Source organism: Chanodichthys erythropterus, chromosome 18, assembly GCF_024489055.1.
Source record: "Chanodichthys erythropterus isolate Z2021 chromosome 18, ASM2448905v1, whole genome shotgun sequence".
Classification (NCBI taxonomy): Eukaryota; Metazoa; Chordata; class Actinopteri; order Cypriniformes; family Xenocyprididae; genus Chanodichthys; species Chanodichthys erythropterus.
Genome location: NC_090238.1, coordinates 11744717 through 11771556, shown reverse-complemented (window position 1 = coordinate 11771556; position 26840 = coordinate 11744717). Strand labels below are relative to the sequence as shown.

Genomic DNA, 26840 nt, shown 5'->3' with positions numbered 1-26840 from the left:
TAGATTCTCAACATTTGAGCTCCTGCGTCATAATGTAACATGAAGCTCTCACTCCGGACTTTTGTGAATTCACTCAGGGCTATTTGCTGAGGCTGTGGATTACAGGTAATAATGCTGTAAATAATGTTCAGTTTCTTGCACACATTGATCGTTTCTCTTCTTAAGACCTCAATCATCTGTGGGTATTCATTTTGTTTTGTCTTAATGTTATTGTTTTTTTTGTTTGTTTGTTTTTTTACGGCACTACTATGGAAGCCCATTTCCGCCACTAAATAAAAAAATAAAAACAGTAATTGCGACTTTTTATCTCAGAATTCTGACTTTTTATCTCGCAATTGCGAATTTATGTCAAAATTCTGACGTTTTTCCTCACAATTGCGAGTTATAAAGTCACAATTCTGAGATATAAACTTGCAATTGCAAGAAAAAAATCATAATTGCGAGAAAAAAAGTTTTACACAATTGTGAGTTTATATCTCACAATTGTGAAAAAAAGTCAGAATTGCGAGAAAAAATGTCAGAATCGACTTTATATCATGCAATTGCGAGTTTATATCTCAGAATTCCAACTTTATAACTCGCAATTGTGAGAAAAAAAGTCAGAATTGTGACTTTATATCATGTAATTGCGACTTTTTTCCTCACAATTATGACTTTTTTCTCATAATTGCGAGTTATAAAGTCACAATTCTGAGATATAAACTTGCAATAGCGAGAAAAAAATAATTGCGAGAAAAAAGTTTTACACAATTGTAAGTTTATATCTCACAATTGTGAAAAAATGTCAGAAATGACTTTATATCACGGAATTGCGAGTTTATATCTCAGAATTCCAACTTTATAACTCGCAATTGTGAGTAAAAAAGTCAAAATTGTGACTTTATATCACGCAATTGCGAGTTTATATCTCGCAATTCTGACTTTATAGCTCGCAACTGTGAGAAAAAAGGTCAGAATTCTGAGATAAAAAGTCGCAATTACTGTTTTTATTTTTTATTTAGTGGCGGAAATGGGCTTCCATACGGCACCCATTGACTTCCATTATATGAGAACACCAGGATTTTTTTCAGGATCCTTTGATGAACATAAAGTTCAACAAAACAGAATTTATGTGAAATAGACTTTTTTTGTAGTAATGTAGCAAACTCTTTATACTGTCACTTTTCATCAATATTTGATGACTAAAATTAGTAATTTGTTTTAAAACAATCTTATGTATAATATACATGTATATTCTAGTAAAGAAAAGAATGTACAACAAAAATATGCATGCATGTCTCATGGAGTTAATTCATTCCATTTTTTTTTTTTTTAAAATTAAAAATGGAATATTCTTGATGTGGCTCTAATATGTGTGTTTAACGTTTGTTCTGTTTAAGCTGACAGTCTCAGTCTGACAGATATAATTCTGGCCTACAAGCAGAGCTGTGAAAAGCACCAGGTGAAACCAAACCCGAAGGCCCTTGATCAATTAAAGGTACTGTACAGTGGAATAATGTGCATTAAAAAAACACAGCACTTCTCACGCTTTGATTTCTTGCTAATATTAGGTTATTTGTGCAGAAGATTTGGTTTGAAATAGCTATGTGTAATGAACATTATTTGGTGAAAATAACTTTGAAATGAAAGAAAGAAAGAGGATGAAAAGAAAATAAACACATTTTAATCCCTCTTAGGGAGCAGGTTAATTAGCCAACCACGTTTTATTGAACTAAAAAAGCAAGACAATAACAAACAGGTAAATGAAAGAAAATGAGAAGCGCGCGCACACACACACACACACACACACAAGCATGCATGCATAATTCAAGCTCCGCACTTATTTTACATTGACCAGCAACGTTAAGAGCATCAGTTTCTCTTCTGCATAAATTTACGATTAGATCAAGGAGAATTATTTGTGGAAAATTAGGGACTTAGCAGTGCTTACATTAAACAGACTCTCGGCATTATCTCCACGCCGCTAATGAACCCCACTGCATTTGAAAGGAATGTAGGTGGTCCCCCTAAAAGGGTGAAATATGTATGCTTAAGCAGAAGCTAAAAGGAAGGATATTTAGTTGAGAACTGCGTGTGAATTTCTAATAAGAGACTGCTAAATGAAATTTGCTGCTTAAAGAGCATATTTATCAAATTAGGTGCTTTTTTTCAGGCAGGATCATCCCAAGAGGATGGCTGCCTGAAATCTATTTAAAGCTTTTATTGTACCCGTGGGCTTTCTCTATTCTTTTTTGTTGTTGAGAAAACAGTATTGCTTTTGGTTACGTCTTCATAGAAGCGGTAAACAAACAAAAGGCCTGTGCGAAGGACCCCAGGCCTCCTTAGTTCAACACAGGCTAAACGCTTAATACTATTTTCACCCTCACCCTCACATATCCCCCGTTTTCTTTGTTTAGCTTCGTAAGCTCGGTCTTGAAGTTTCCTCATTCAAAGTTTTCCGTGTCCACTCCGTCTCAGAACACAGAAACTTCTTGATATGAGTTACTATCCCAGGGGCTTGTAAATGAGTAACGTTTGTTGAAGTGTCACCGCCACTGAAGTGCAAATCCTGTCGGAGGTGGTGGCAATTGTAGTAACAGAAAATAACAAAGAGAAAAGACTTACAGAAGCGCCCCATACAGTATGAGTGCTCGCCTCAGAAGCCGAGGAAGCATCATCAAACGATTCAGCATTTCACATCTCCCTGCAGTATAAGGCGTAGATTTTGTGAGAAGTTTGTATTTCAGACTGAACCGTCCTCCCATTAGAGCGAATGCAGCGCTGCAGAGCTCCCCAAAAACATCCTTGCTCCCAGCCTGACTCTGTCGAGCTGCTTAGCTCTGAGCGCTGAACATTCATCAGAAAGCCACAGAGTGTCTGAAGTGAAATAACTGTCCTCCCCCCGCCCCGATACAGAGTAGAATTTCACAATCTCTCACAACTAAACACCGTAGAGTATAAATAACTTTCACACTTTTAATCTTTAATGTCCGTCGCACCCTATGAGGATTCACAATGATTTCTTTCTTTACTGCATGAAATGGCCATGTTTGTTTCTTTCCCAGTTGTCTGAAGATGCAACGCTGCAGTCACCGTCAATGTAGCCAATCATGTTGTTTTTAGGGCTAGTTATTTATCATTTTCTCTGACAAGCACCAAATTGTTCAATTAAATGTGTGTGTGTGTGTGTTTTTTTATTGGCTCTGGTGCTGATGAAGAGCCAGGGAGACAGCGTAACATTTTTAAAAATAAAAAAAATTGTGTACATTTTCATTTTGTTAATGATAAATTAAGTTATTAATTTGGTCTATGCTCTTTCTAGACACTGCAGGTTTAATTGCTAATTGTTAACTGGGAATGAATATATTTGCATATTAATTAGATCCCAATTTACATTTTTAATTTGCTGCCTTCAAAGGGTGTGAGATAAAAGGTCGTGTTATTTTAAATAATTTATCCTTTATTGCAGAAAAGATGCTGAAAGGAAAATGTGCGGCTGATTTTAATCCCTGAGAGCTTTTACTGTATAAAATGTTTCGAAATCATTTTTTCAACTAATTAAATGAAGAAAAAAGGAGAAATATATGCTCTCAAACAGTTGCTAATACAAAGCCACCCAGACTGCAGAGCGCTGGAGTGGGTCTCCAGGAGTCTTCGAGTGAAGAATTGGAAATGCACTTGAGATGCCGTCTGTGGAAGTCAAGTTTATAAGCTGTGTCCCGTTCTGCCTGGAGGAAGCAAAGCTCTTTTTATCACTTCATTTTGTCCTCTCCCTCCTGACACATCAATGCATTTTGTACTTTGTCATTTCATTTTCCTCAATACACAGCACAGAACATTGCTTAGCAGCAAAGGGCTTCAGAAGTTTCCACATTTATTAAGATGGAAAACATCAAACAAAGAAAGAGAGGTACAAATCCATGGCCTTAAGTCATCCTTGTTCAGACTTTTCTTTCGGAACAACATTAAACCGTGAGAGTGTTCGTTCGCACATTGTGATGCTTAATTTGTTTTGCTCTAAATGCAAAATCCCATATGACGTCCCGTTCGTGTTTACAGCAGGTTGACTGAGGGACTTCATCAGTCCGTTGCCTGATAGATGCTAACTGCCATCTGCTAGCTACAGTCTAGCGGCTAGATTGCCAGATTGAGCTAAAATGATCTGTGCTGTGACGTACTTGAAATTAACATAAACTGTTCGTGTCACTTTCAAATGTTGATGATTACATTTTGTTTGAGGTATAATGGCGACTGTATAATTACAGGCTCCACAAAATACTTCAAAACAATAGCTCATTGGTAGCCTACTACAGAAATGCACAATAACATGAACACTGTAATATAAATCGGGACCTGTATGTTTTTTTTTTCAAGTATAGGAAACATCCTGTGTGTAATAGAGAAACCAATAGAGACCACTGCAATAAGTATTTTGACAGTTTTATGTTCTTTTGAACAATTCTAAATTTGGTCAGTGTAGTCAGGTTGATGCAGTTTTGTTAAAGCTGCAGTCTGTAACTTTTTTTTGGTTAAAAATCATCCAAAATCAAGTTTTGAGCAATAACTATAGCCAGTGTTCAAAACTATCTCCTTACCTGAGCCTGATTCACAATGGTAAGCTTGTAAAAATGTTTTCTAATTCAAGTGGTACTGGTAGATTTCCGCAGGAAATTCGAGCATGCCGCCGTTCGTCTTTGCGTCATTACGTCATGTTTGTTTACATAAAGAAGCTGAATAATTAAACTTATTATTTTGATGGCAGATTGTAATTCAGAAAATGACGATTCCAAATGACAATCATTAGGAGAACTGGAGATTCACCCGTTGTCAAAAGCAAAAGACTTCAGACTGCGGAGTGGCTACAGAAATTGAAATCTACATGTAACACTAATACACACTAAATACACATAGTCACGCAATGCTGATGTTGTTAACATTAACAATTTGAGAACAAAGTAACAATAATAATAATTTGCACGGTTTGACGTGATTCGAGCTAATTGATAGTTAGATTTAATCACCACTAGTAGCGCGATTTATTGTAATGTTTTTTTTCTTAGTTAGACAGAACAAAAGTGGCAGATTTGTTACTTACTTCAGATGACATTTTCCGGTGGAAATTCTTATTTTGGTCAGTGTAGTCAGGTTGATGCAGTTTTGTTAAAGCTGCAGTCTGTAACTTTTTTTTGGTTAAAAATCATCCAAAATCAAGTTTTGAGCAATAACTATAGCCAGTGTTCAAAACTATCTCCTTACCTGAGCCTGATTCACAATGGTAAGCTTGTAAAAATGTTTTCTAATTCAAGTGGTACTGGTAGATTTCCGCAGGAAATTCGAGCATGCCGCCGTTCGTCTTTGCGTCATTACGTCATGTTTGTTTACATAAAGAAGCTGAATAATTAAACTTATTATTTTGATGGCAGATTGTAATTCAGAAAATGACGATTCCAAATGACAATCATTAGGAGAACTGGAGATTCACCCGTTGTCAAAAGCAAAAGACTTCAGACTGCGGAGTGGCTACAGAAATTGAAATCTACATGTAACACTAATACACACTAAATACACATAGTCACGCAATGCTGATGTTGTTAACATTAACAATTTGAGAACAAAGTAACAATAATAATAATTTGCACGGTTTGACGTGATTCGAGCTAATTGATAGTTAGATTTAATCACCACTAGTAGCGCGATTTATTGTAATGTTTTTTTTCTTAGTTAGACAGAACAAAAGTGGCAGATTTGTTACTTACTTCAGATGACATTTTCCGGTGGAAATTCTTATTTTGGTCATACTTCTAAGACTACAATCTGTGATTTCGAAGTACCGTATCCATTGGTGCGGAGGCTGACAGGAAACATTAGATTCATCTGCGTTGAGAAGCTGTGCCGATGCACAACCCACGTAAAGATGATAATTCAGCAAATAACTGCAATCGCAGGCTTCAAACAGAGATGGCGACAAAGAGGCAAAACTTACAGACTGCAGCTTTTTTTTATTTTAATAAAATTTTATTTTAATTTTATTTAGATGTTACTGTACAAATCATAGTTTGTTAAACCCAAACATTTTACAGTGTATAGCTGTCATAGGCAGTGTTGGGGAAAGTAAATTTTTAAAAGTAATGCATTACAATATTGCGTTACTCCCTAAAATAGTAACTAATTGTGTTACTTGGTTACTTTTTATGGAAAGCAATGTTACATTACTTTTGCGTTACTTTTTCTCATCTGGGCTTTGTTTGTTTATTTGTTTTTATAACAACAAAAATCTATATTTTTGGCAAATGTTAAGGCCCTTTCAGGCCAAAAGTGAAATGAATAAGCGTCAGACTGTAGGAAATGCAAATTCACACCTGTACATTAGAGGGCGCAGCTCAAACAATCAAGACTTTCAGCTGTGCTGCCATTTTGAAATACAGAATAGGATGCAGCAGAAGTAAATGAGTAAATGGATACTCACATTTAGTCTAGATGTTTACACACACAGCACCTCTTCACTTCCGTTTCTCTCTGAGACTAGAGCTGTCAATCAGTAAATGGGAAAACAAAGTAACTTGCATTACTTATTTGAAAAAGTAACTCAGATATTTTGTTGTAAATTTAAAAGTAATGCATTACTTTACTAGTTGAAAAAAGTAACCTGATCTGATGAAACTAATGTTACTTGTAATGCGCTACCCCCAACACTGGTCATAAGCATTGGTTAAATTCATAATTCTTGCTTTCAGTATTGAAATATTCAATAATGGCAAATATTGAAACCATTAAAATCTTTTCTGAGTACAAACATCTCTTGATTTTGATCTGTCTGTCTCTTTTTCATGCAGCAAATTACTTGTGTTACAGACAGAGCCAGGTGTTTTGACCTGTCAGGTAAGTTCAATAAATCACTATTTATTATTTTGCCATTCCTCTTGAACAGCATTATTATTATTATTATTTTTTTTTAAAGCTAAACACCACCAAAAAAATCCCTCAGTGCTATCATTTCACCTGAGACATTCATTCCTTCATCCGTCCAGGTATTTCAGCTTTATTCATCTTTCCATCAGCACGTATTTGGAATCACTAGTCTGACCCGCTGTAAATGCTCTACTGCGCGATCCTAAAACAAACAGAACATCTTTCAAATTCATAGACACAACTCTGGGAGGAGACGCACACCAACCGTGACAACATAATGGAAGGTTCAAACATGCATTTTAGCAATCAGATGTTTTGTTTATCTTTTCTTCAGTTGTAAAACTCAAGTAATTTGCCCTTTTGTGCTGTACAAAAATGAGGAATCACGTAGCCTATGAGTCTTTTTGTTCTGGGAATCTACGGGGCCATAAGAATATGTAGTCATAACTGCTTTCATTCTTTCAGAATTGTAAACACGATGAATAAGTAAAACACTGCCCCAAACACCTTTTACTTTTGGAATTGAGACAAAACAAGACAGAGGACAAATAAACATCTTCACAAAATGACATTGTCTCAATCAAGTTTGAGGCGTCCCAGAATAATAGTGCACCCCAAACTATAATGCCATTGGTTGAGAGATTGTTTGACCTTATATAAATGACTGACTGAGCCAAATTAAAAGGTTAGTTCACCCAAAAATGAAAATTATGTCATTAATGACTCACCCTCATGTCGTTCCAAACCCGTAAGACCTCCGTTCATCTTCAGAACACAGTTTAAGATATTTTAGATTTAGTCCGAGAGCTTTCCGTCCCTCCATTGAAAATGTATGTTTGGTTTACTGTCCATGTCCAGAAAGGTAATAAAAACATAATCAAAGTAGTCCATGTGACATCAATGGGTTAGTTAGAAGTTTTTGAAGCATCGAAAATCCATTTTGGTCCAAAAATAACAAAAACTAAGACTTTATTCAGCATTGTATTGTCTTCCGGGTCTGTTGTCAATCCGGGTTCACGACTCCGCAGTGACGCTGCTGACGTGTTATCCGGTGCGCCCGAGCTTCGTTTACAATCTGAGGGAGACGCACGCTGTATTCAAGCTATTCTACATTGTTTGTAGGGCTGTAGTCAAGTCCACCTTTGTCGAGTCCAAGTCAAGTCCAAGTCCAAAAGGTTCGAGTCCAAGTCAAGACCGAGTCCAAAGAGGTTCAAGTCCAAGTCAAGTCCAAGTCCAAAAGGTTCGAGTCCAAGTCAAGTCCGAGTCCAAATGAGACAGTCAAGACAGAGACAGAAAACAAAAGAATCCTCTTCAAGACCTTCGTACATAACTATTGATAATTTATGTGATGTGAGAGACAGCATATCTTAGATTCTAAAATAATAATTTTGCATTATTATTTTTTGCATTATTACGTTTTTAAATTCTCTACAACTGTGGTTCCCAAACATTTTACAGTCGCGTACACCCTGAGGCATTTAACATTCTTCTGCATACCCCTTCTCTTCCACTTAGACTGCTGCAATCACACCTTTTCCATTAAGGGACAATATTTTCCCCTTTAAACTGATTGTGCATTACAGTGCTTTTTTTTTTTACCTCTATAAATACCTTTATAAAATAAATCAATGTTTTAAATTAAAAATGTCCAAAAGAAAAATAAGCAATGATGTTATAATGTGTGATACTTTTAAATTGAACTAAAACTGCCAGTAGGTGGCGGTAAGTCACTGTCTTAATGAGTGAGTCATCGAGTCATTCAATTCATTCATTCATTCATTCATTCATTCATTCAGTAACGACACAAGTGGATGTATTTTTGAAAGGGTAATTGAATCATTGACTCTCATGGTTTTTACACAGCCACAGATTTGTTCACAAAACATCGATATGAATCGCAGTTCTGCTGTGGCTTTTGTTTGAACTAGACATGCGCTGATTTCAATTTTCTTGGCTGATTCCGATTTCCGATTTTTGGATAGTGTGATCTGCCGATACCCATTTTTGCCGATTCTGGTTTTCTTTCTAAGAACTATAATTGACAGCATATACAAACAAAAATCTACCTTTCTTCAACACAAAGTTTTATTTTCATAAAAAAAAAAAAGTAAAACTCAGTAATAAAATAAGAACAAATAAAAAAATTCCAAACAGCAAATAAATGCAATAGAATAGAGAGCAATGAAACTAAGTTTTTCAGGTTAAGTAGGTTTTTATTTAGATAAGAAATACTACAGAAATTACAATTAAAAGTTGGTTACCTTAATTTCTATTTTTTATTGTAAATATTAAATACAGACTTATTCTTACCATTAAAGTTAAAAACGTATTCAGTCAAGAGCAGAAAGTGATTTTCTTTGTCTTTTGTTCTATATATAGGCCTAACATGTCAGACAGCAGCAGGAATATTGGACTGCTGTCCCTTTAAGAGTTGCGTTCTCTTTTTAGCTATTTAACGATCCAAAACTGACTGTGTTTATCTGAATAATTGCCAAGACGAGCATTTTGACATGATTTTGTATGTATTTAATATTTTAAGTGCATTAAGCCACTCATTTTGGTAATTGTTGTGACTCTGTTTGACTTCTGTCTCTGTTTGAGACTAAGCGTGGCTTATTCGCGTGATCAGTGGTGCGCGCGCTTTCGGTGTGAGCACGAAACCTGCAGGAACCGGAGCGAATGAGACGAGTGAGAGAGAGGAGGCGCCCGCGCGAGTGTGTGTCACTTCACGAGAAGGAGGTCTCTGCGGAACAAAAAGGGGCGGTTCCCAACTTTGTGGTGTTATCACACGGGAATAGGTGTTTTTCAACCTTTTTTACCTGATTTGCTCAAATCGAGTGGGATATTTCCGGAAAAACAATAAGAGATATGTATTGTATATGAATGTAAGTGTATTGTTTAAGTTGTTTAACGGTTGTTTAACGTTTCTTTGTGTGAATATGCTTGCTAGCTCGTTGTAAAAAGCTCCAAGCAATCTTCCACTCACTTCTAGCGATAACTATTATTAGCTAACATTCGCTATTCTATTTGATTTATCTGTTAGTCACTTGATTTAGTTTTGCAATAAGGTTGTGGCTACAGTGTCTGTGGTCAATAAAATGATTATAAAGTTTAAAGTCTTCAGAGTCATCATTTCAGGTTTTTTTTTTTTTTAAAGTTTACACAAGGTCAGTAAGTCAGTAGTCTTATTAATGCATATAAAGCTTATACAATATACGCTGAGGCAGTCATGTGTTTCTGTGGTTGATAGCCTATAAAAAACAAACACTTAAAATTAAAGTTAATTATATCACAAGCACTGTCTAGCCTACGTATTCTCTCTGCTTGTCTGTTGATAGTGCAGTGGTTATGTCATTTTAATATTATATAATATATATAATATTAAAATAGCTTTTATGACGAAGGTTTACATTATGCACGTGAAATTTGGCATGCGAGAGATTAAATAAAATAGGCTGTTGATAGCGTGCCTGCTCTTCTGCGTTATTCATATTGAAGAGCATCAATTATTAAACAAGACTTGTAGCACAAGAAGGATCTAGCCTTAAGAAACTATTTGAGGTGAAAAAGGTGAGGTGAAAAAATACCGTAGTAATTTATAGTAAGTACTATAGTGTTTTTGAACCATACTTGAATTAATTTGTTGTGGTAATTCTATAGGCTATTGCTGTGGTAATATAACAACTATAGTAATATAAACAAATTACGTTACCCAATACTGTACTATGTTTTCTTTAAACTATATTATACACACGCAGTTAACTATAGTACAAACTAAAGTACTACAGCCTATGCTGTAATTAATTAGCAATAATTAACAAAGTGTTGTAAATACTATAATATACAGTATATTTACTGGTTCAAAAACACTATATCAATATAGTATTTTTCCACCCCATGTCCAAAAAATTGCCGATTGGATAAGTTCAGACAAATTACTATTTGTCTATGTAAAATATATAGCCATTGTGACAAAATTACATCCCGTGTCATTATAATTCGTAGGCTAGTTTATGCAAAATAATAATAATAATAAAATAAATAAATAACTAGCACTAAAAAAACGGAGTAGGCTAATAAAACTTGCATAAATCATATATTTCGCCCTCTCGAGCTATAGGTCCTGTAAAAATAGTTAATACTCTTCAAAATAAATGAATGCATTATAGTAAAATATATCTAGGCAGGCACTCGGGAAAAACGCATAGTTTCCCTTTTACAGAAGTCAAGCATGCAGCAATATTTTATTTATTTTTCATTATCTCGACATAATTGTTTCTCGGGATCTAAACATTAAAAAAGTAGTTGTAATCATAAGAAAACAAGAAAAAAAATGAAATGATAATGAATGGCCTTTCGTACTTTAAAAAAACGCATATCCCGGCTTCCGTACTTTTTTGGTTGGATCGTTATAAACACCTCTCTCAGTTAGAAAACACCCCAAAATTGGGAGACGCCCCTCTTTTGTTCCGCAGAGACCTATACTTGCACTTCACCGTGAGAGAAGAGAGCGAGAATGCGCAGCTGACGTTACTGCCTGTGACGCTGGTAACAAAAAAGATCGGCTCGGAATCGGTAAGAAGTGAGACTGAAAAACTGGACTCGGTCGAGACTAATTAGGACTTGTGGCGAGACCAATGACCAAGTCCGAGACAAGTCCGAGTGCAAATATCACCGAGTCCGAGACAACAGAAAAACGTCTCGAGTCCGGACTCGAGTCCAAGTCCGGACTCGAGTACTACAGCACTAATTGTTTGTATTTTGGTATTGCTATATTTTTTAAAATGGTGCTTAAGTGTGCATGTCACGGATGTCCTAATTGCCAAAAACAACGACGTAAAAGTGCATTACCAACGCCGATGAAAGGATTCAATGGAATCAATTCAATGGAAAAGATTCCGGAAGAGAATACAATGCTGAATATAGTCGTAGTTCTTGTTATTTTTGGAACAAAATGTATTTTCGATGCTTCAAAAACTGTGGGGCGTAAGCAGATTGTACAAAAACGTACAAATGAAATTGTCCGAATTCATATGAATTAGCCAAAATGTAAAATAGTTATGAATGTGAATGTCCATGAGAGTTTGAGTTTTAGATACCAGTCTGATACTTAGTGTTGCCAAGTCTGCAGTTTTCCCGCGGAATTGGGCTACTTTTACTCTGTTGAGGCTAGTTGTTTTTCATGTCCGCAGGTTGAAGTGACCTCAAATAACATGATATTTAGCTCCTGGAATGCGAATTTTACAAGAGGAACCCTGACAAAAAAGTAGGGCTGGGCGATATATTGCATGCGATTGTCACGCGCATTTCGTCAGTAAAGCCGGTTCCCTGATTACCGCTAAATTGCCATCAACTGCTTTCAAATGGAGCGGCATTTAATAGACAGAGCCGTAGTTCACTGAAAAGCCACGCAATATCACGTTCATTATCGAAGGCGATTCATCTGCGATATGAACGCGATATTGCGTGGCTTGTAAGTGATCTATGGCTCTGTCTATTAAATGCCGCTCCATTTGAAAGCAGGTGATGGTGATTTAGCGGTAATCAGGGAACCGGCTTTACTGACGAAATGCGTGTGACAATCTCATGCGATATATCATGCAGCCCTACAAAAAAGCAGATTTCACCCCCTGGAACACAGCTAGTTTTGGGCTAGTTTTTAGTAGCAGTTGTGCGGGTTTTGTTGTGAAAACCTGGCAACCCTGCTGTTTATTTTGATGTTTACTTTTGATTCTGAATGAGTTTGAGGCTATGCTCCGTGGCTAACGGCTAATGCTACACTGTTGGAGAGATTTATAAAGAATGAAGTTGTGTTTATGAATTATACAGACTGCAAGTGTTTAAAAAATGAAAATAGCGACAGCTCTTGTCTCCGTGAATACAGTAAGAAACTTACTGTAACTTTACAGTAACTTTAACCACATTTAACAGTACATTAGCAACATGCTAACGAAACATTTAGAAAGACAATTTACAAATACCACTAATAATATCATGTTATCATGGATCATGTCAGTTATTATTGCTCCATCTGCCATTTTTTGCTATTGTCCTTGCTTGCTTAAATGTCTGATGATTCAGCTGTGCACAGATCCAGACGTTAATACTGGCTGCCCTTGTCTAATGCCTTTCATAATGTTGGGAACATGGACTGGCAGATGTAAATATTGGGGGCGTACACCCCGACTGTTATGTAACAGTCGGTGTTATGTTGAGATTCGCCTGTTCTTCTGAGGTCTTTTAAACAAATGAGATTTATATAAGAAGGATGAAACAATGGAGTTTGAGACTCACTGTATGTCATTTCCATGTACTGAACTCTTGTTATTTAACTATGCCGAGGTAATTTCAATTTTTGAATCTAGGGCACCTTTAAGCTTCCTCAAACTTTATTTAAAAAACAACTTTCATTAAAAACACGCTCGCTGATTATGATTTGCGCTGTGAATGAATACTTATCCACTTTTTCATGGGAAATGCTGTCCAAATGTCCTGTTTGTCATGATGACATCTAAAGTCCCCACCAAAGAAGTAGTCCCTTTTGGCAACTTGTTAGGAAACCACCGTTTTTAAGACACAATAAAGGTTTAAAAAATCACATATGTCATATGTCATAATGTCATAGATCAAAAGGTGAAAATACTTAGAGGCTTTGTTAACCACAGACCTTATTTCAGGTGATTTAGCAAAAACCCATTCAAAAAACCCATAGACTTTAGGGCGATGGAAGCGGAAGTCCTAAAATGCTAACTCACTTCCAGGCTTTGCCTACAAAAACACATCATCTCTGAGGTACTCTATTAGTAAATATTTTTCGGCTGAATGCCACAATTGACTAAACAGAATCACATATTTCAGACAGCCCTGTAATAAGTTTGACTATTATCATATTGACAACCTAAACTGATTTATGCTCCATATCTGATTTTTATATTTACAATATCTGTATTTTAAACTAGTTTGTATTGTGTGTTTTAAGTTGCTTAGCTGTAGAAAGAGAGCCTATTCCCATTATCCCTGAAGTGTGGTTTAAGTGAACCGCAAATGTACTTTTAGCTACACACTTTGATAAGATCAGAACTTTGACGAGCCTGTTAATTGAAATGTACATGCCGATGCTGAAGGGCATTAGTTTGGGATTAAAATGCTGTCCCTTTGATGACTGAAACAGCGGTTATTGATACCAGTAGAAGTGAGCTTGAAGTGCGGGTCAGCATGTTCTGGCTTCCTGCGCCCTGTCACACACTGATGGCATCTAACTCCAAGTCTCAGTGTCATTATCTGCACATGGCAGAGGGGATTAGAAAAATGGGATTTCTGATCCCCCCTTCCTATGGTACAGTTAAGTGATTATTGTTAAAAAAAAATTACAAATGATTATGCTAATGATGAATAAATTATTATCTCCCCAACATGCAGCTCTGAGCGATCTGGCTTCTCCCCGACCAGGAAGATAAGAGTTTATGAGGGGAAGGGGGCCTTTGCAACGCGTGTCTAATATAGACGGACTGCTGTGGCCATCAAAGTATTTCTCAGGGCTTTGTTTAAAAGTCATCTGTTCCTGCATAATCAGAAGCTCTTTGATTGTCTCCTCCACTGAAGGGAGGGGATCAGACGTGATCATGTTAGTGTTTAATATGTCTCACTATATGGAGGGGCAGAGATTGTATACTGTGTATGTTAGTTTATCCAGTGCTATACGAAATTTATCACAGCAAATGCGCTTGATACTTGGTCCAGGGGTCACTTAAAGTCTAAAAAGTGGTATCTCCATTTTGATTGCTTTTCCAGGTGAACGGTTAGATTACTGCTCCTGCGAATCTCTTGAAGAGATCCTGAAATCAGTGCAATTTGATTTTATCAGTCTGCAGGGGGCCGAGCTTGAGGAAAATGTAAGTATATGAACATTTCCTTTTCACAAAGGCTGTTTTCACACTTTGTTCAATTGGTGGGTCACGTGTAGGCTATATTTTAATTTTCAAAAATAGGCCTATTTCTGAACTGCAGTATGATAGCATCATCAAGTACTACCACCTTTTAATTGGCCTAAATAAATATGAAAGGCTAAAATTAATAATATATAATTTTAATTTTATTTAAGATACATTTACAATTTATCATTAAAAGTAGACTACTAACTTGATTTGATGATGATTCCAATGGTCTCGAATTTGAGAGTCTTTTTGAACGATTCATTAAAAGAGCCAGCGGCTCGAGTCATTTGACTACGTGATGCGTGCTACTGGGAGACGTGTTTTCTTACCAATATTTCACGCTAGACGATCATGTTATCTCGTTATATTACATTAGGATTTCATAATCGGGTAAAATAGGACCTTTTTTGCAGTGGCGCTGTTGATTCATCATCAGCGGGCGCGTGCCGATGATGTGCCCTGCAGCATCCGCGCCGCCGCCGCCAACCAAAGCAAACCAAACTCTGACGCCAGACTCGTGTCCGCCCCAAACACTTTGTCAAAAATATTAATTTTTAATGTCATGCTTCTGTTTACTTGTTGATATTGATTTATGTTCTCTCATATAAGGGAGCATCATCTTTGCTGGATATGTTTTTGTACTACGAATCAGCCACGCACCTCGACGTGTCCTCAAACTCAGGCATGGGATTCTCAGGTTGGCTTTCACTGTCACACCTCCTTCGACAGGTAAGATTGAAATATTTACACACTGCACATATAATCCTACTGCCCAATGGGTCGTGACATACGTACTCAGATGAAAAAAAAAGGTACTTTTCTATAATGTACTTAAAGTGCTCTATTTTCGTGCACTAATTTTGTACTTAATACTAAAAATTCTTCTTTAGTACTTCTTAAGATAATCTTAAGAACATCTAAGTGTACTCAACTGTGCTATTTTGAGACACCATGGAATATGAACTTAAATGAGCTTTTAATATACTATCTTTGTATTTAAAAAAATATATTTAGATACTACTTATAATACATTTGAACCCATAGTGTACTATAAGTGGTAACTAAATATATTTTTTAAATACAGAGATGGTATATTAAAAGCACATTTTCATATTTTATGGTGTCTCAAAATAGCACAGTTGAGTTGACACTTGGATGTTCTTAAGATTATCTTAAGAAGTACTAAAGAAGATTTTTTTGTATATTAAGTACAAAATTAGTGCACTTTAAGAGCACTTTTAGAGCACTTTAAGTACATTATTGAAATGTACTTTTTTTCACCTGGTTAATTCAGTTATAAGTTATATGCTAAAACGTTTAAACATTTTATAAGTAGCCTACACTACACGGTGCAAATGTTTCTATAAATAAGGAAATAATTCCGTGTAATTGAAAATGAGTGTAAATGAGTCTTACATTTAAAAGAGTGTTAATAAACAAAATAAGTTGAATAATTTAACCATGTAAGTACTTATAACGAATTGCATTTCAAACGCCTTTTTAAAAATTTTCTTTTTTTAATATTCAATCTATTTTATGTTAACATTATGGCAGATTCTAAGTTATGGCAACTTAAATTGATATTTTATCTTAAAAGTAAATGAATTGAACAACAACAAAAAAATGCTATGTAAACATTGCCTTTATTTTTTAAAGTTCAGTAACACCTCATGTTTTAAATGTGTCATCAAGTGTGAACCGATGCCTCATAGTAGTATTCAGATTGAATTGGAAGCAATGAATTACCATGCATCAAAGATGAAAATGTCCGCACTGCTGAATAAAGCCTCATTCACACTTTGATTTTAATGGACATCATTATAGTCCTCATAAAACTCCTGACAATATGTGTTCATTTAGAAACAGCTCTAGATGAAAGACAGCATCACCTTATGGTGATGAGGACTTCAATGGTAAAAACCAAAGGCATGCTCTCAGGCAGTATTATATGAGATCAATCAAAATCTCCCAAGAAAGGGAAAGAAGAAAAAAATCTGGACACTTTTGAAGTGGTGGACTTAAAAATGAAACTCCGGAATGGCCTGCAGATCTTTGGGAACCTCCCGTCAGAATTGTTTTCCGGTTTTGACATTTCTGCTTCTGTAGACAGGGTGGTTTTTGATGAGAGAGGGTGAGACAGAGAGGCCAGTCCGCAGCGAGGGCAAAACCAGGCCTCTGAGTCTCTCTGTCTCTCTCTCTCTGATGGTTTGCTGTCTGGTCTCTTCAGAGTGGATGCCTGTGGAGGCTAGATGCTTGCAACATGCCCATGGTGGACTACGCCGCACAGGCCTTGTCAAAAGCCCTTCTCACCAGCAGGCTGACAGTGCTACACCTTGAAAACACCTGCCTGAGCGGCAAACCTCTCTTCACACTTGGTATGCCCAGCACACACCATCCACTTGAAGTGTATGCGAGTTAACAATTGAAGAAAGTTTGGGTGCCAGCGGCCTGAGAATATGACCCTGTGCTGTGAAATGCAAATGATGCTAACAGGTGCATTGTGGGAAATGGGGTCAACTACATTATTTGACTTTTAATGTGTTTACTCTCCATTAAAGTTGGCATGAAATGGAGTTGTGATAGGGCTGTACATTTAATCAAATTTCGAATCGTGATTACGATTACGGGTGCCAAGACATCATAATCATTCAAAGGCACGATTACATAAAAAAATATCTACTTACATTATTCTGCTTGCATAAGAGGTATGTTTAGAGCATGTTATGCTGTGAGGTGTATGCTGTATGCTGATTGGTCAAATGAACACAAAACACCAGTACCCGCCATTTTTAAAAAGCTGTGTACACAGTATATTTACTCTACGAACTAACTCTAAAAACATGGAGTATTTAAGTATTTAAGATTATCTGAACATTTTCTTTGTCATGTTTATTGTCGTTTGATTGTTACATCATAGATAGCGGGAGATAATAAGTTGCATTCACACACGGATCTCTTTTGAAATATAATAAGTAATGCGGTTTGTCCTGTCCTTTTAATCCCTTAAGACAAAACTGGCTGTGTTGAGGTTACATTAATTTTGCGTCATAAAACCATTTTGAAATGCAAGTACATTAAAGGATTAGTTCACTTTCAAATAAAATGTTCCTGATAATTTACTCACCCCCATGTCATCCAAGATGTCCATGTCCTTCTTTTTTCAGTCGAAAAGAAATTAAGGTTTTTGATGAAAACATTCCAGGATTATTCCCTTATAATGGACTTCCAATGGCCTCCAAAGGTTGAAGGTCAAAATTACAGTTTCAGTGCAGTTTTTGAAAAAAAAAAATGTAAATGTATATAAATCATTCAAAGGCACGATTACATAAAAAAATATCTACTTACATTATTCTGCTTGCATAAGAGGTATGTTTAGAGCATGTTATGCTGTGAGGTGTATGCTGTATGCTGATTGGTCAAATGAACACAAAACACCAGTACCCGCCATTTTTAAAAAGCTGTGTACACAGTATATTTACTCTACGAACTAACTCTAAAAACATGGAAAATGGTGATAGATGGACCACTCAAGCTTACGCTATGGAGAAAATCCAGCGCTACTTTGAACGGTCCAAGCGAAACATGATTATGTATTTCTGCTCAGCTAGCCACATTGGGCATCAACAACACAGCAAAAGCTAATGCATTTTCATATACTGTCTACTTTCTTTGTATAACAGTTCTATCTAATAACATATTCGACAAGACTGTTAAACAGATCATAAACTAATGAAGACTGAGAATGCGAACACTGTGTGCTCAGGCTCTGGCTGAGCTGTTCTCAGTGCCTTCAAAATAAAAGTCACAGAAAAAATGCAGTTTACGTCACTTCAGAGTTCCTACTGGCGGTGCGAATGCAACCAGGAAAATGGCCCTCTGGGAACATTAGTTCTCAGGGAACCACCCTGGTGGCTACTTCCTATAACTTAAGTTCCCAGAACAACGTGATGTGAAAGCCCCTATTATTATTATTACATGCATATATTTACTTTTTTATTTAAAGGAGAAACCAAACCAATACATAGTTGACATTTGAGGCCTAATGCTATAGAAACGCACTAATAATAATAAAAAAAATTAGGAAGAGTGTTTTCATCATGGTTTTTTTTTTTTTTACATAAAAATATGGCATGCAGTTGTTTCAAACAATGGTATAAAGCTATTAAAACATCATTCAATGTAATTGTGATAATCATAATTAATAATCGCAATTACAATTTAAAGGAAATAATCAACAATTATGATTTTTGTCATAATCATGCAGCCCTAAGTTGCGATAGTCTTTTCTTCTCTATTGTGACGTATATCCAAGTGAAACGGCTTCTCGGACAAGAAAAAATGTTGGATGGGACTTGATTTTGTCCATCAGTATTAAGGAATTGATTGGATCGTTGTGGTTTGCTATTGCTAGGATCTTATGTGAGTGACAGGTTGTCCTGCCCTCTCACCGATCAACTTCAGCAGTGAAGAGAAGAGAGGGAGGTTGAGAGGTTGCAAGAGGAAGGTATTTTGAATAAAGATTATGAGGGCACATGAATAAAAAAAATGATATGCACTAAGGGTGGGAATCTTTAGTCACCTCACGATCCGATCCGATTCCAGGAGTGACGATCTGATTCCAAAACGATTCTTGATCAACTTTATTATTATTATTATTATTATTAATGATGAATTAGTTTACCGACTTAAAAATCTTAAAATCCTTACATTTACATATCCTTACATAAGTAATTATAAGTACTTTTTAAAATAATCACAAATCGAAAAAATGTAAATGAAACAATTGTATGTTAAGAATTTTAAACTAATATAACTTCAAAACATACAAGCATGTAGCAAATAATGAGGAGCAACAAAACATATTACAAGCAATAAACAAAGAGTGCTTTGAGTATTTAAGATTATCTGAACATTTTCTTTGTCATGTTTATTGTCGTTTGATTGTTACATCATAGATAGCGGGAGATAATAAGTTGCATTCACACACGGATCTCTTTTGAAATATAATAAGTAATGCGGTTTGTCCTGTCCTTTTAATCCCTTAAAACAAAACTGGCTGTGTTGAGGTTACATTAATTTTGCGTCATAAAACCATTTTGAAATGCAAGTACATTAAAGGATTAGTTCACTTTCAAATAAAATTTTCCTGATAATTTACTCACCCCCATGTCATCCAAGATGTCCATGTCCTTCTTTTTTCAGTCGAAAAGAAATTAAGGTTTTTGATGAAAACATTCCAGGATTATTCCCTTATAATGGACTTCAATGGCCTCCAAAGGTTGAAGGTCAAAATTACAGTTTCAGTGCAGTTTCAAAGGGCTTTAAACGATACCAGACGAATAATAAGAGTCTTATCTAGTGAAACGATCTGTCATTTTTGAAAAAAAAAATGTAAATGTATATAAACAAATGATCGCCTTCCAAGTGCTTTCTGCCAAAACCACACTTTTGTATTCTTCAAAAAGCTTACGCTTTATGTCCTACGCCTTCCCTATTCTACTTACGGAACGAATGCAGCGCCAGATCCATTTTTTCAATTTTTTTGAAGAATCCAAAAATGCGGTTTTGCCGTAAGCACTTGGAAGGTGAACATTTGTTTATATAAAGCATATACATTTACATGTATTTTCGAAAATGACTGATCGTTTCGCTAGATTCCTTGTCTGGTATCGTTTAAAGCTATTTGAAGCTGCACTGAAACTGTAATTTTGACCTTCAACCGTTTGGAGGCCATTGAAGTCCATTATAAGGAGAATAATCCTGGAATGTTTTCATCAAAAACCTTAATTTCTTTTCGACTGGAGAAAGAAGGACATGGACATCTTGGATGACATAGGGGTGAGAAAATCATCAGGAAAATTTTATTTGAATGTGAACTAATCCTTTAAACCACTTACACTGAGTTGCGCACAGCCGCATACGCAAGCACTCTTCACAAACAAAGTGTCAGCATTTGAAATTGAAAGCAGCCTTCTGTAAGTGAGCTTCAGATTTTAAATATAGTATAATATAATTTTATATATAAAGTCCACTGCATTCCAAATGACATAAATGATGCCTTCGTAGAGCATCTGTAAGGAAAATACCGGCCACGCACTGCAAATGTAACATCAAACAAAGTGCGCGTCTCTCACAGCGCCTGTGCAGTGAAGCCTGTGAATGTCCTTGTAATATGCTTCAGTCTTTCCGAACTTTATGAAATATTATTTTACAGAATGTTTGAGTGGTGTATGTGTGTGAGAGAATACGGTGTTTCTAAAGCACACTCAGCGTCATTGTGCATCTGAATAAAAACTGAGCTCAGAATCAATTCTTAAATTCTCAGAATCGTTGGAGAGAGAATAGCGATACATTGATGGATCTTTTTTTTTCTTTCTCCCACCCCTAATATGCACTGATAAAAAATGCAATAATCCTTAAAAAAAAAAAAAAAAAAAAAATTGATTTCATGGTAACTTTAATGTTCGACCAAGTGGTTAAATCATAAAAAACGCAGCAAACTGCTTCTGTGCTAATATAAACTCATATTAGGGAGGGCTTTTTTGTGGCATTTGGCCTGGTTTTGGTCTAGCAAGTGCTGTGCAAAATTTCCCACTGCATAAGTACATTTACCCAAGGGCAGGCAGAGTTTTGAGTCATGTCATGACAGCACAACATACTGTCCCAAAGGGTGCGTTATCTTCAAAATTCACACCTAATATTCTCAAAGTTTTTTTTTTTTTTAACAATGCAGAAAGTGCTAATATCAGTCTACGAGTTGCTTCACTTGATCTAGTGTGAATACTGCAATATGTCAGTGCTAAAGTACAGATAGCATGTGTTTGAAATGAGCGTTCTCCATGAGCGGCCCTGGCCAGCAGGAACAGATGAAGCAGGACAAGGGAAGGAGTGGCAGATTTTGGCCCAGTGACCCTAACAGCTAGACTGGGCTTGGATTAGATGTCGTAATCTTCTTCCTGTCACTTTACACATTGCTGCACCGATCCGTTCAGGACACTTCGGCCAGCTCACTGTGAGATGGAGTCTTTCCCACGGCAATATAGAACTTGCCTCCTAAAAAGGACACAGGACTTCTACAGCCACTGCTTTTGTGGCAGCCCTTCAGTCAAGTGAAAGTAACTGTCATTTATACATGTAAACATGTAAAACCTATGGAAGCCTTTAGAAAAATAAAAAAATGTAGTTGTGAATTTATTTATTGTATTTGTGATCTCACAATTTGTTTTATCAGAGTTGTGAATATGTTATATGTATAAATTTGGCTTTTTCCATATTTCCTTACAATTTTGACATTGTATTTTACAGTGTGACTTACAGTAGGTCAAAAGTCAACTATGTAGTATATTTTACAATGATAATATCCTGTTTTTTTTTTTTTTACTGATGAGGCAGAAACTGACTTCCATGAAAACTTCCCCATAGGCCTATGCATGCATTGTGTGTGACAAGAAAGTGGCGATAAACAACAGAGCTAGATCATTGAGCTGTCTACAAGTGCAAATGGTGTGTGGCTGAGGTATAGTCTACACCTGCAAGCAGTGCATTCTGGTTAAACTTTAATATTTTCCATTAAAAGTAGCACTTTTAAAACAAGCTTTTTCCTAATGTAGTATTTGCTTACAACTTGAATTATGTGCAGTATGTGTTTCCTGCATTGCTTCCACTTTGCTCAATCACCAAGGCCACCGCTAACAAATCATATACTCTCGTTCTGAATGACAGTTTACAATCTGAATTGAATTTGATGACATAAAATGACAAAACAATGCAACAAAACTCATCTTTCTTGAATTGTCCTCTTGAATGGCATCAGGGCTCTAGACTGCAAAATTTCACAAGGTACGAGTGCAAACTGTACAGGTTGTTTACATGGCTGGCACATGTATTCCGTTAACTCTTTGACGCATATGATCATACCAGTGTGATCAGTCTTGGCTGGTCCCTGGAGTGTACGATCACACCGGTGTGATTTAGAACGTTCCGTGCATCACATGATCGACTGCTAAGCTCAAATGTGCTTTCGTGCTTTGGCTGGCGCTGAGCCAGAGACGGACAAGCTCATGACATGACATGACAACTGTTCAGTGTTTTCAAACACATAAGTTTTATTTTTAGGTTTCAGACATTTACATACAAATAAGTACTAGCAAAACAATAAATTTATAGTTTGTAAAAATACACACTGATGTCTATGGAAGTGGCAGTAACAATCCATTCAAATATAAATTGAAAGCGTTTCATTCATATCAGATACACTTTGTGTAAGTAACTATAAAGTTTACTCTGTTCTTGTCCCACTTCACCGGCCACGTACTTTCATGCATTTCGGTAGAAGTGGATGAATTGATGTGCTGTAAATCCGACAAATCCGATTCTCTGAACCACGGCGCAAACTAACATGGCGGCACCCATCACACATTATAGATCAACATGATCATTATAAAGCTTTTTCTACAACAAAACCCATTCACTTACATGTATTTGACAATCAGAATATTAGGTAGTTGATGACATAGCCAACGAGTTTGTGAATATTTTGAATAAAAAAGAAAAAACTAAATAAAAGCAATACATCTGCCAAACACTGCTATTGTGGCTGATGTGTGTCATAAGACAAGAATGATGCGTTGCCATGAACATAATATTAATAATTAATAAAATATCACTCATGGCAATAAAATATTATATGATAATATTTAAATGTTTTGTCTGTTAAATTTATGCTACATTTAGATTAAAATATTTAGCAAATATCAAGCTTTTATTTACTGTCAATCTTTACATCTATGCAAAACCAGCATATACAAATTAAGAGAACGATTCATCAACATAAAAAGGTCATTATAATTAATATAAAAGGGTGCAACCACATTGTAATATCTATTTATTTTGCAATTTAATCCAGTTCTAGGTAAAAATGTCTTGAAGTTGCAATATGTAATATTTTTGCAGTAAAATATCCAAAAAGCACTAGGCCAGTGTTATATATTTTGTTCACTTGAGTACTTACAATATCCCAAATGTTTCCAATTATTTGTTAATTGTGAGAAAATTGTTTTTTCTCTGGCTCCGGGACGTGTGAGGAGTCGCCTGTCAATTGCATCATACTCGCGTTACCCTCGGTTTCCGGTTTTATTTTGTAGAAACCATGGAAACACCAAAGACGCTTTAATATTTACATGTTTTAATAGACAAGGGAACAACTGTTTTGATATATTTATAGACAGAAAACTAATTTTTGTTAGATAGCTCAACACGTTTATTCTTTTTTTCTCCACAATACGTTTTAAAATTAATTGCATGCCATTTATCAACACATGCCATCCAGCATTTAATATATTCCAAAATCGATCTATCTTACTGCAGTGTGTCTCAAACAAGTGTCACACAGCAGCCACCGAACGAACAAACGCACAGAGAAATGTTATAACATAGTTTTCAACACACTGAAATGTATCTAATATGATAAACAGAGCTGTGTTACCTCACACTCATGACCGGAAAAGCGGAAACGGTGCCGGCGACTGTGTCATAATAAAAGTTCCGCTGCTCCTGTGTTGTGCAATCGCTCCAGCGGCCTCGTTCAGCTCCCACAACACTCGGTCCTGCTCTGCTTCATACTACAGTAATGTTAATAATTGCATCCATGAACATGATTTCTTCCCGACTCCAATCCCTATTCTTTTGCACTGTCTGTTGAGGTGGAGACCACATGTCGCAAGATTCCGCTCTCAAACTTGGCGTCATCAAGCTACGCCTTTTGTTTTGAATAGGCCTCTAGTGACCTCTAGCGGACAGAATTCTTACATATTATACCATATTGTACCTTCTTACATATTGTACCTATTGTACATATGAAAAATTGTGGCTAAATTCATTCATCAGGATGAATGGTCAATGCACTTATTAATGTTTTTGCATTGTGGGATTTAATATTAATATGCAGTAAGCATATTATACTGCTCTTTTTTGGTAATCAGATTATGCATAGAAACAGTTTGCTGTCACTGCTGTATCTTTACGCTAATGTCTGAATGGAAATTGCAGCCCTTGAAAATGACTGGCCAAAGGAACGATAAAGAGATGTTGCAGACATAGGCCATTAACAGAACCCAAGTAAAATGACCTTAAATGAGACAGAGGAGTGGAGTGGCACATCCTGTGTCTTCATGGCTCTGTCTCTTTAAGCAGCAAGTGGATCCATTTGATATTTTGGGGCCACTCGGCTGCCCCCCTCATTCATCCCAGCGGGACGCCCAGCTTCTGATCATTGCTATCGATCGGTGGGGCCCTGATTGCGGGACTCGCTGACTCGCACAGTGGAGTCCCTCCGATCAATTCAACGATCCCCCTGTTTGGTTCCTACTGTGTATGATGACGATGTTGGCATTCCGCATGCAACCGAAAGGGTCTGATCAAATCTGCCGCATTGATTTGGACAGGCGGCTCTGTGAGGCCACAGACAAAAAGCCCATGAAAGCTTCTCGGCCCTAAAAGGGACACGTAATGATGTTGACGATTAAAATGATGACCGTGATAATCACAGCGATGTAAATAAAAATGATAATGGGGTTAGTCCTATACAACTTCAAAGTTTTCAATAAGCCTTTGTTGTCATTTGGATGAACCGCTGTGGGCATTCACAGAAATCCGTTCTTCTTCTTTTTTCCTCCAGATTGTCTTACATGACATCTTTTGTTGTTGCACTGTGGTACACATATCTCGGACAAGGACAAAGCACCATGCTTATTGAAGGTTTTTCTCAATTCTTGCCCTAGTCGGTGCTCTGAAAAGGAACGTCGCTTTGCAGGAGCTTTACCTCTCTGAAAACAACCTCAACAGCTACCAGGACTCCATGCAACTTGCCGACCTCCTTAAATACAACTGCACTCTTAGAACCTTGGACCTAAGCAACAATTCCACATCTGACTCAGGTACACCTATTTTGCTTGAGAATGTATTGTGCACTTCCAATAGCATGATTGAAAAAAAAAATGTGGTTAAAATGCGCAATTTGTTTCAGTTCTTGTGTAGCCATCTCTCTTTGTTCCACAGGTTTGGAGGAGATTTGTGATGCTTTGAGCTTTCAGAAGACTGGTTTGAGGACTTTGATACTGAGTAACAATCACATCACTCATCTTGGCATGGGCCATCTACAGAATGTTTTGGTGAGATTTTCTCTCGGGGAAGTATAATAGAGATATGTGCAATTTTAATCATTACAACAGCACCTCTAGACTTAAGAAGTGTGATTTAAAAAAAAAAAAAGCAGAGGAAAAAAGAAAAAAAAAGTAACACATATGGAAGATTGTGCATCAGTAATTTGCTGGAACATTTTCACAACTGCTTTTCAGAGTTATATTTAAAGAAAAAAGCTTCCCCAAAAATGAAAGTTATGTCATCATTTACTCGTTTCCATTTCATTCCAAACCTGTATGGAGCAGAAAAGGAGAAATTTGGAAGAAATTCAAAATTCACTCTTTTCTATTCAATTATAATGAATGGGGACTGGAGGTGTCAGGATTAAAAAAAGATGCAGAAGTACCAATATGTAGTTTTATGACTTTTCACTCTAAAAAAAATGCTGGGTTGTATCAACCCAAATTTGGGTCAAAAATGGTCAAACCCAACCGTTGGGTTAAATTTTTAAGGGTGCGTTCACACTTGTTTGGATTATTTGGCCCGGACCAAAAAACCCCCAAATCATTTAGTCCTGGTCCGATTAAGCGTTCAGATTGGCAATTTTATCAGTGAACCAAAATACACTGAACCTAAAGGCATAGGGATACGTTCACTTTAATACTTCAAACCTGATTGGTTGGATTTTATGACGTATTGCCTATTTTGAGACGGAACTTACTGAACATCCAAAACAATGCTGTGTGCTGAGGTAAATGCGCTTGTTGTGTGTGTGTAGCTTGCATATGATGGTATTTTGGTATTTTTGATGAGCTTATAAAATGTGTAAAGGAGTCAAAACAGCGGCAGGAATCCCTCCGTGACAAAGACCAAAGATCT

At 36.4% G+C, this 26840-nt stretch overlaps 1 protein-coding gene across 1 annotated transcript in view; it reads left to right on the top strand.

Annotated features, from left to right (window-relative positions):
* si:dkey-288a3.2 (protein phosphatase 1 regulatory subunit 37) overlaps positions 1–26840 on the top strand; it is a 47916-nt gene that overhangs the window by 949 nt on the left and 20127 nt on the right. Inside the window, exons 2-8 of the mRNA XM_067366888.1 lie at positions 1380–1477; positions 6813–6858; positions 14680–14780; positions 15432–15551; positions 17050–17197; positions 25601–25756; positions 25878–25990. Of these exons, the coding sequence (XP_067222989.1) occupies positions 1380–1477; positions 6813–6858; positions 14680–14780; positions 15432–15551; positions 17050–17197; positions 25601–25756; positions 25878–25990 (782 nt within the window). The remainder of the gene's footprint in view (positions 1–1379; positions 1478–6812; positions 6859–14679; positions 14781–15431; positions 15552–17049; positions 17198–25600; positions 25757–25877; positions 25991–26840) is intronic.